This window comes from Sylvia atricapilla, chromosome 2 (genome assembly GCF_009819655.1).
Source record: "Sylvia atricapilla isolate bSylAtr1 chromosome 2, bSylAtr1.pri, whole genome shotgun sequence".
Taxonomy (NCBI): Eukaryota; Metazoa; Chordata; class Aves; order Passeriformes; family Sylviidae; genus Sylvia; species Sylvia atricapilla.
In genome coordinates, this window is record NC_089141.1 from 21,139,002 (window position 1) to 21,149,656 (window position 10,655).

The 10,655-nt window shown below is 49.9% G+C and overlaps 1 protein-coding gene across 1 annotated transcript; it reads left to right on the top strand.

Moving 5' to 3' along the window:
* Positions 1-547: 547 nt before the first annotated feature.
* On the top strand, positions 548-7,882 carry ZDHHC23 (zinc finger DHHC-type palmitoyltransferase 23). Its single transcript, XM_066340966.1, has 4 exons — positions 548-668; positions 882-1,577; positions 2,282-2,449; positions 3,253-7,882. The coding sequence occupies exons 1-4, from the start codon at positions 562-564 to the stop codon at positions 3,518-3,520; spliced, it is 1,239 nt and encodes a 412-aa protein (XP_066197063.1). The 5' UTR covers positions 548-561; the 3' UTR covers positions 3,521-7,882.
* Positions 7,883-10,655: the final 2,773 nt, after the last annotated feature.

The following is a 10,655-nucleotide window of genomic DNA, read 5'->3' on the forward strand; positions in this document are numbered from 1 at the left end:
CCACTGATAATGAAATACCTTTTCATGTGCTTCAAGTGTTTTCTAAGCAGGTTGGGGGAAAGAGGACGAAGACAGAAAATTCAAGAAATCGCAGGGGCCCCCTCCCTCGAGGCTGGGGCGTGTTCGGAGGGCAGCGCTGGCTGGGGCGGCGCTCAGCCCGTCGGGCAGTGGCGCAGACACAGGCTGCGGGGTTAGGGGTGTGTGCGCAGGGTGGGTTTCCAGGTGTGCAGGGGAGCCTTTCCCGGGCCGCGCGTCCAGCCCATGGCCGGGGCCGGGCCCCGGGGCCGCCACCTGTTGCGCTACCCCTTTAAGGCAGGTGCCCCCGCGTGACGGCGGCGCCGCCCCCCGCGCGCCCATTGGCCCGCGCCGCCGTCAGGTGGACGGTCCGGGCGGGGGCGCCGCCCCCCGCACACCTCGGGGCTCGCGCGGCCAATGGCGGGCGGGCGCTGCGGCGGGGGCGGGGCCGCGGGGCGGGGGCGGCGGCGCGCGCGGGGCACCTGAGGCGGCGGCGCCGGCGGGAGCCGCTGCCGGCCCCCGGGAGGGACGGGGCGGGCGGCGGCCATGGAGGAGCCGCTCTGCTGCTGCGAGTACGTGGACCGGCGCGGCCGGCGCAACCACCTAGCGGCGTGCTGCTGCGACTGCGAGGAGCTGGACGACGGCTGCGACAGGTACCGGCTCCGCGACCCCCCGGGGGCCGCCCGACTTCGGGACGCCCTCCCGGCGGCGACGTCCCCGCGGGGCTGCCGCCCTGAGGGCGAGGGAGCCGCGTCGCCCTTTCGGTGAAAGTTGTCGGGAGAGAGGGAAAGGGGGGCGGCGGGAGCGGGACGGGGCAGGAGCCGGGAGCGCGGTTGCCCCCGTGCCAGCCGGCGCTGTGCTCGCAGGTGGTTGACGTGCAAATCCTTGCCCCCGGGAGCGCTGGAGAGGATCGCCGACACCATCGCGGACCGGCTGCGGGTCCCCTGGTTCTCGGGGGCCGTGAAGATCAATGTCAGCCTCGTGCCGCCGCTCGTCTTGCTGCCCGTCTTCCTTCACGTTGCCGCCCTGCACTTCCTGCTGGGGCTCATCATCCTGACGTCCCTGCCCGTCGTGGTGCTGTGGTATTACTACCTCACCCACCGGAGGAAGGAACGGACTCTCTTCTTCCTGAGCCTAGGGCTCTTCTCCTTGGGATATATGTACTACGTGTTTCTCCGGGAGGTGGTTCCCCGGGGCCACGTGGAGTATTCCCAAGTGGTCGTTCTGACGTGTGGGTTAATTCTTATGCTTGCAGCCCTGTCCCGAGCCAAGAAGGACCCTGGCTACCTTCCCATCCCAGCAGGCAACGAGGAGCCATCGCACCAGGGTTTGCCCAACAAGAGTGTTAGAGGGAGCTCCAGCGGGCTCCACGGCTTCTCAGGTGCTGCCAGCAGCCGTGCTGTGAATGGGGAGGCTAAAGGTTATTGCAGGATGTCAGCTGAGCAGCCAGAAGGTGTGAAAAAGGACTGGTGCACTAAATGCCAGCTAGTCAGGCCAGCCCGAGCAGGGCACTGCCGGCTTTGTGGCAGGTGTGTGAGGAGACTGGACCATCACTGTGTCTGGTAGGTTTTGCACTGCTGAGGCTCCCTGTGTTCTCTCTCTGAGTTCCCTCCTTTTTAAAGTAAGCTTTTTTTACAGTCCCTGGCAAATAGAGTTGCTTTTGCTATGTGCAGGACCTTATGACACTCTTTAAATACAAAAAGCTTTGTATTTACCCTTTAAAAAACAGAATAACTGTTTATTCTAAGTGGGTTGACCTGATAGCTGAAAGCTTTTCCAGCATACTTCAGAACTGCCTTTATTTCTCTACTGTTTTTCATCAGTTTGGGCTTGCTTTTGGTGTGGGTTTTCTTGGATTTGTTTTCTTTTCCTCAAACTTGGTCTGTGGAGCACCAGCAATCCTGCAGATAAGTTGCATTAGTGCTCTCCTGGGGCAAGGGAACCCAAAACTGCCTTTTGGGTGTGCATGTGGTCCTGGAACCAAGGGGCAGTAGGGTATAATGTGTCTCAATAAAGGATGCTACTCTTGCTGAAAATTTGAAGCAAACAGTCTGCTGCTGTTACCCTACAGATCTGTTGTCTTGTGTTTGTAACTTTTCTATATAAAGTTATAAATCTCCTTTCAACATTTTTCAAAGTTCTTGGCCTGTGTTGACTGGAAGCACCTTGGAAATCAGGTTCTCTGACAGCTGGGGGAGGGAGAAGAAATACAAGACAGTTTCTTTTCTTTTTTTGAAGCAAAGTAATCTCTTCTTTCCTTTTGGAGGATTAACAGCTGTGTAGGAGAGCAGAACCATCAAGCTTTCATCCTTGCACTGTCCTTCTTCATGCTCACCTCTGTGTATGGGATTACCTTGACCCTGCACACCATCTGTAGGGGCCGAACTGCATTTGTGGCATTGCTCTACTGCCCCGGGGCCTATTCTGACTACAGGTGAGATGTCTGTCTGGGAGAGAGCTGGGGTGGGACCAGGCTTGCTCAGGCAGTTTAGCTCCTGTTCCTCGCTCTGTTGGCCGCCAGACCTGAACACAAAGTGCTCTCTGGAAAGCAAATACATGTGTCTGCTTTCACCAGGGTGGGCAGCCTGAGACTGGGAGAGAGCTCACTATTTATTTGGGAAAAGTTGAAGGAGCTAGCATTTGCAGTTTTTATTGTGTTATGTATAGATGTACTTTTAAATATGTCTGCCCCCCAATGTAGGTAATGGTCTGACAGCCTAGGATCCACGTGCTCTCTCTCCCTCTCATTCCTCACTGTTTATCTAGTGAGTGTCCTCCAGGTTATCTGCCTAGCACATGCCCTGTCTGACAGGGAAGGTGGTGGGAGCTGTTGGACTTGAGTTCAGAGACCAGCACTACCACAGATGGGCAGAGTACTGCTGGTACACAAGTGACTCTTCCTTCCTCTGCTGCATCTCATTACCTGTAGAGTGAGAGCATTCTGGGGTCTTTAAATGCGGCCCAAGCACCATTACAATAGGAAGAGTAAAGAGCTAGGTTATGTGACAGCAATATGCAAGAGTAGCTCTGGTAGCAGCAAAAGCGATCATTAAGTAAGCCCTGAAGCTTTAATTTTGAGAAAGCCTTTAAGGATTATCTGATGAAAGCAGCAAAGTGAGATCAGTGTGGCAGATGTAGACAGGGATTTGAAAGGATAGTGATTACCAGGGAAAGTCACTTTAAAGCAGCTGCTCCAGTACTAAATGGCTTCCTTCCCATCTTTTTCCCTGCTGCCAGCTCTGCTCTGTCGTTCACCTGTGTGTGGTACTGTGCCATTGTAACAGCTGGCATGGGATACATCCTCCTCATCCAGCTGTTGAACATCAGCTACAACGTGACTGAGAGGGAAGCTCGGCTGGCTCTGCGGGACAACACCGGGCGCAGGCTGCTGGGCGGGTTAGTGATAGACACTGGCCAGTATAACAGGGGACTCCTGTGCAATTGGGGCCACTTCCTGAGCCTGGGCTCTTCTCCTCCACAGCGCTCTGCCGAGGACATCGTGTGACTCCTCTCCTTCTGCAGATGGCGTTACGTCATGGCTCACTGACTTTGTTTAGCAGGGGAGGAGCCCTTCCCACCAGGACCCCTTCCTCGCACAACCTATCCTCGTGGTCAATGTGTGGGCTATCCTCTCGCTGACAACACCAGATGTTTTCCCTGGTGGAATGGTTCTTCGTGTTCTGTCAGCCAGCAATAGGACACAGAAAGCAGTAAGCCATATGTGCAGATTGGGAGAGGAGGAGCCTGCTGCCTTTTTCCACTGTGGGAAACAGCAAGAAGAGCACAAGGTTTTGAGAACTTGAGTTCCCTTTAGATGTGAATACTGGCATCAGGAGGAACCTGCTGCCTGGGCTTCAGAGAGTGCACCGGTTCCTGCAAAGCTTAAGGAATCCCTGGGTTTGTACCTACATGTGGCATTTTGGAGATGTCAGAAGATGAACTTTGGATACAGATAACAGATCGACCCCTGCAGAAACCAGCCTTTTTGGCTAAAAGAGACTGTCTAGGCAGTCACTGGGCAGCGCTCTCCTCTCTGGTGCATTTATTTATTTTTACTATCGCTGATTCCATGCAGCCGTGTACATGCTTCTATTAAGTGCCTTTGTGAGCTACGTTCCTGTAGGACTTTGTAAGACCCCTTCACCTCATGACCCCTAAAGTTGTTATTCCATCCTTGTCTGTCTAAATGAGTGAAAAGAGATCCCATTGTTCTTTCTGTAGGCTGGGTATTGATTTGAAGGCTTTGCTCATCTCCCTCAAAGTGTTTCTGCTCTGATTATGGGTTGTGAAACGTGACAGCAAGTAAACACACCAAGTAAGCAGTTTTGAAGCAACACATAACAGTGAACTCTGAGGGCGAAACAAGAGTGCTGTCTGTCTGGTATTACTGTAGCTTTATGGAAATTACCTTCATCCTCTGTCTGTGGGAGAGGAGAGAGTAGGCAATTCTCCTAGCAGCATGTTTGGTAGGTAGCATCTTGATTGTGTTGCTGTTCACACAGTGATCTTGTCTCCTCTCAACGCAGTTACTGTGGAGCTGCCTGACTGTAGATCTGTTTTCTCAAGTCAAGAAACCAAGGAACAGATCAACCCTAAGGTACATAGGGAGAGGTAGGGGATGTGTTGGAGATGTTTGTTTTTGGGATAGATGATCTGTACTTCTAGGTGAATGAACCTGTTAAAATGTGCTCTGTAAGAGTGCCATTTCTTCCTCATCAGCCTGCAACTGTATTATGGCCTGAACTTGAGCTTCAGCCAAAATAACAAGGTTTTTTGCTATTGTCCAGTGGTTTCTGGATTTCATGGGTGGGCTTTTTTGTTGCTTTTGTTTTAAACCCTTTATGTATGCTGTTGGCCCTGCAGTAATAGGAACGGTCTGGCTCAAAGAGCTGGGGACCATGGCACAAGAATTGCAGGTTGGGCCTAAAGTGCAGAGGTGGAGATAAGAGCTCTGTTTTAACTATGGTGTTTTCAGAGGTGTGCAGCATGCATGGGTCATGGCTGCCCCTGAGTGCATGGGCATGGCAGGCAGCTGGGGGATTTTGGGCAAGTGATGCACATTCACTGTGCTGCTGTGCAGTAGCTTTGAAGATTAGATGGATGATGCATGATGCCAAAAGAAAGCAGGGTTGGGATTGTCCCTTGGGATCCCTGCCATATTTTTTGTGAGTGCTCCTCATGACATGTCCCAGTTTAAGGTAGAGACTGTGTCCCTCTTTGCACTGTTTGGTTTCCTCAAGTGGCACTTTTCACAACCAGCAGATAATTAAGGAGCACCTGCATTTGGAATGTGGCTGTACAGTTACTGAATTTCCCTTATTTCCTCTTCCCTTTTTTCATCTAGTGAGCAGCCCTCTATAAGGAGGTAAAGGGACAGCTCTTTTACTTCCTACCTCTAACCAAGCACAGTAGGAGGTTCTGGCCACTTTCCTGACCCCAAAGTGAATAAATAGGTACCTAGCTGGACTGTGCAAAGTGTTCCTTTATGATTTCCATTTGGAGCTTGAAGCCTGAGCCTAGGCGTTCAAATTGAGGGCAAAGTTGCTTCCACTTGAGCTCTCTGTAAATGTTTCCATGGCACATACATATTTCCTGATGCCTGCTGAGATGATGTTGAGCTTGGCAGTCCCAGAGATGAGGATCCTGTGGGCTAGCAGGATGATCTTAGATCTTATTCTGGTGGCACTGAGGAAGATTAAGGCAGAAGGACCTCCTGGGCTAAACGAACCTCTGCAGTGGAGACAGCCAATTGTCCGTTCCTGTGTGCTGCATGCACAGGAATCAATTATGCACCCACGAGCTGAACGAGCTCTGGGAGCTTTTGTAGGTGTGAGATAAGTGATTTCTCAGAGTCCTGCTTCTCGTGGCTGGGAGAAAGCAGACCAGATCACAGGGCATTTCTCTGGCAGTGCTGACCGTGTGGTGCTCACTTGCTGCCACAAGCAGAGATTGGTTGCACCTTTGCAGCCTGTCACTATAGCCTTGTCCCTAGTCTCTCAGTGAGCTCTTAGTGACTCAGAGGTTTCTTCTGAACTGCCTACACCGAGACTCTCTCTGGGCTGTTCTCCCAGGCATCACGGAATTTGGAGTGCAGATTAGGAACAAAGGACCTGAGATTAATGTAACCACTCCATACCTTGGTCAAACATGCTCCACTAGCGTGGGCATGAAGTACTAAAGTAAATTTCGTTTCTTGCACTGGCTCCAGGGGTATCTGAAACCATTCAGGGCACTAAAGGGTTGCAAAGATGTTTTTTTTTCCTAGGAGGAAAATGCAGCGCTGGTTCCTCAGTGAACAGGAAGTTCAGGTGGCTGTAATCTGCATAGTAATGGTGACTGTTTCTTTAACGGCATGGCATTGGTTTACCTCTTCTTCCTGATAGGATTTGCTTTGTGAATGTTTTGGGAGATGAGAAGCATAAAGTAATAGGATATTTAAAAGACATCTAAATGGGCGGAAGAGTTTCAATCCCTTCAGATGCATTCTTGAGGAGTCTCCCTTTAACAGCCCTGAGAATTAGCAGGAAGCCCTTGGAGGATAATGCTCCCTTTGCAGTTACTGCAAGGGCAAACTGTTGTTATCTGGTGTGCTCAGGAACAGTTTTCTGAGTAATTTCCTGCTGAGCTTGGTATTGACCATGCTGGTAGAAAAATGTTAAAATCTAAGCACACAGAGTCAGTTCGGGCTCCTTGTGTTAGTGGATGCTGATCTGTGCTGCCTGGGGGTTGGAGCAGTGGGAGCAGCCTGCATGTGACAGGGAACTTGTGGGTTGTGTGTGGCCTTCAGGCAAGGGCCAGTGTCTCACATGTAAAGCTGTATGCCTGGCAGTGCAGAAGACAGTTACCTGCTGGCTCTTCTGAGTTTTCCCTGTGTGTGAAGAGAGGACTTAAAGCTGATCAAGAGCAGGGAAGGATTTTGGTAATAGCCAGCCTTGACGTTTTTCCACCCAGACTCTGGAAGTTAGTTTATCTTGCTTTACCCATGACCTTTTAAGAGGCATTTGTTGTTTCACAAATAGTGTGGACTTCTGCAGACCAGCAGCTCTTAGGAGGCCAGGGTTCTGGTGTTGTAGTGTTACACCACCCCACTGTTTGGTGTCTGTGGTAGGAACAGTGCACAATTAGATACACCCTGCAAGTGGCGGCTTGGCACTCTCTAACTGTGTCTTCCTGCATTGTGCTTTTATTGTAGGCGAGTCACAGGTCTCAAATTGACTGTTTCTCCATTTAACTTGTCCTCAAATGACAAAAGTCACTGGTGAGCCTGAGCTGGTTCTGCTTGTGACTCCTAATCACATTTCAGCCTTCATGCTATGATGGTGCCTTTTTTTTCCCCTTCAAAGTAGGTTGCTTTCAAGTGTCTTAATGAAACCATTTGCTGTAAAATTTCTTCTGAAGATAAAATGGATACTGCCTCACTGCCTAATGTCTTAATAATGTGCTTGTTTTTTTCCTCCTATATGAATGTATATTGCCTCATTAGGGCAGGAAGCGTGTGTGATTATGGATGTGTTTTCCTGTATCCCTTTCAGTGAAAAATTCTACAGTTACCTATGAATTTTTTTGCCACTACCAGGATGTTTGTGCAGCAAAAATCTGTCTGAGACAGGTGAGATTCTTCCTGAAATGTGGGAATTTCACCTCCCAAGATCTTGTCTTTATGGAATTCCTTTAATGATAATGTGAAGAGTGATGGGCTCTGGAATAAAGTGGAAAGTATTTTTTTTTAAACCTGAGCTTTAGGAATAAACTTTGTGAAATGTTTGCAAGCTTATTTGAAGAGACTGATGTATGTTTGTGTCTATTTTGCATCATATTCAGTGTTTCCAAATGGGTATCAAATGAACCAAAATAAATTAATGGAAATGATCTGTGGAGTGGCCTGTTGATTTATGCCAACACATGCGGGCAAGCTGAATGACCAGAAGCTGCCACTATCTCATGGCTATTCAGCTGTGAGCTGGACTTGGGAATAAGGGAGCAACAGCTAAGGAAAGCTTGGGAAACCAATGTTCTTCCAGTTCTGCAAAAGTTGACCTTTGGGCTTTTTGGTACTGAGATGAAAGAGAGACCTGGTAGTTCTTAGCTCCCTAGAAACTAGGGATATTCCCTCATGGTAGGAATTTGAATGGGGATCTTTCATCCTATGAGCAATGCATCAGTATCTGAGCAGGTTTCTGGCCTCTTTATCCTGTGTCTTGCTTTCCCACTGACACCTCCCCACATAATAGACCCAGAACCCCAAAAAGGAACAATCTCTTGCTTTAAACCCTTTTCTAAGCCATATTTGGAAATGACATGGATGGGCCTTGTAGATAGTGGGAAGAGATGTAGCCTTTAATTCTGTTGGTATCTTGGGCAGCTGCTGAAAGGCAAGATAACTTTTAATGAGTAGAATCACAGGTGCCTTTGACTGTTCCAGAGTTCTGCTTTGTTTTGCCTGGGTAGTACTTCTGTCTGTTCAGCTGTTTCTGTTTGAAGATAGCTTTGCACTGCTGACAACAAAGATCTTCTAGCAGGGTTTTAGTTGGATGAGAATGGTGTTTGCAGAAGGATGTCAGACTTGGACACCCAAGCATGACCAGCTTTGTTCACTCCAGTGCTGTTGATGGGGACACAAGACATCCTGTCTCTCCCTAGCTTTTATTTTTTCCCCTGTTGTGGCTTGCTATGCTGGTCCTGCCTGGAGTGGCAGCTCCTGTTCTGAGAAGGCCAAGGTCACTGCTGGGGCAGGTGCTCATAACAAGTAACAGATCTGCAAAGATGTGGGCTGTGGATCATACTGCAGTGGTCCATGGACCCTTCCCAGGCTAGCTATTGTTCTTCCCAGCCTAGGGAGAGCAGAGGAAATTATTTAATATTTCAAGCAGTCTTAGAGATCCAGTTTGTGCAGGGCCTGGTGGACTTAGAAGTGACCAGTGTATAGATTTAATGAGAAGATAGTATTTCTATGGTTAAGGTTTCTGAGGAAGTGTGTAAGAACAGTATAGGGCAGGGGTGTTGATAGAGGATGAAGGGTTTGCAATCACTTCAACGTTCTGTATTTGCTGTTGTACTGCAGTAACAGTCCTCCCCCCACCCTTGTGCAGGAGAATGAAAGCCTGGCTGTGCAGCCACCTCCCTCTTCTGCTAAGAAAAGCAAGGAGCTGACAGGCAGGAGTGTGCCTGAGCTGTGAGTGTGGGCTTATGACCAGCATTAAGGCACTAACATCTGCATCTAGCCAAGTGCTGGAGCAAGAGGAATGCTCTGGCACAGCTGCAGGCTGAAGCTGTTTCCTTGGTCTAACAAGCTCTCTCATGTCACCCTCCTGTGGAAGCCTCAATTTGCAAAGTAACATTGTGCCAGGGATTTGAGGGGTATCCTGTGCATCATCTGGCATGGCCTTGCTTCTGCCAGGGAGGTATGAGTTGTTTCAGCCAGGTGTGGATCAATAGGGAAGTCAAGGGGCTTCTCATCTGCCTTTTGATTTAGACCATATTCAGTATGGATTTGCCTGATCCCTAAACATCTCCCCTATCCCTCAGCTGGATCTAGCTGAGCCTTCAGCTCCATGCTTGCACTGGCAGGAGGCCAGGACTGTCAAAGCATGGCTCCTGGATCTTCTTTTGGCTTTCCTACTGCTGCACTATCCAACCAAGGAGCGTCTTGTCAGGAGAATCTTCCAAAGCTGTTAGGAATAGAAGGAAACCCTGCAAAGTGAGAGTATTGAAGGTAAAGGATAGTTTCCCGAGTGTTGACTGTACTTCAAGTTCTTTGGAGGCAACTAACCTCCACATAAGCAGCATGATTTTCATGGATGGTGAGGGCCATTGAGATAAGTGGGGGCTGTGGGCTTTGAGGATAAAATGTGCATTGCTGGGGAAAGAATCTGCAGTTTAAAAATAATCTGCAGTAGCCAGTGGTTTGGGGAACCTTTTTAGCTGTGCAAGATGTAAAGTCAATACACAGCCAGCCTGTTTCTAGGGTCAAGTCCAGGCTGCATGTGAGCACAATTTGTGTCCCTACAAATTCCTGTTTCTGCCCTTACCAGTTGCAGCATGTCCTGTCGCTGGCTGGCTGCCTGGATGTCCTGTCTCTGCTGCCTTCTCTCTAGATGGAGATGCTTTCTCTCTCTCACCTTTTGTCCTCTGGGTCACTATTAATACACTATAAATCCGGGTGGAGGGTGGGCCAGAGACCGTCTTTGCTGTGTTCATTGTCCAGCCCCAGTCAGGAGGAAAATTCCAGCAGAAAAGTGGGAGTATATAATGGTTGGTTCAGGAGTTCCAGGAGCTCGTTCGCCACTACATGGCAGAGACTTCCAATGGGGATAAATGTCATAATAGCAAGTGGATTGCTGTTAGCATTAAGTGAGGCTGCTGGCTGCGCTAGGGCATTACTTTGGGAGTTCAGCCCCAGTTCTGCTCCTCTCTGCCTGTTTGGCTCAGTCTTCTGCAAAGAAACCCTCCCCGCTCTTCCCTGCAACACGAGTTACCCAGCCTCTCCCAGCTTGTGCTTCCTCTCACAATCTGCCTGTTAATGCAGCCAGATGGTCTGACTCGCCCACACTCCAGGCAGGCACCTTCAGCTCTCTGCGCCTGGAGAACACTCTGGTCTGCCCCGCGCCATTGGGAGACGGGGGACGCTCGGGCCTTGCCCA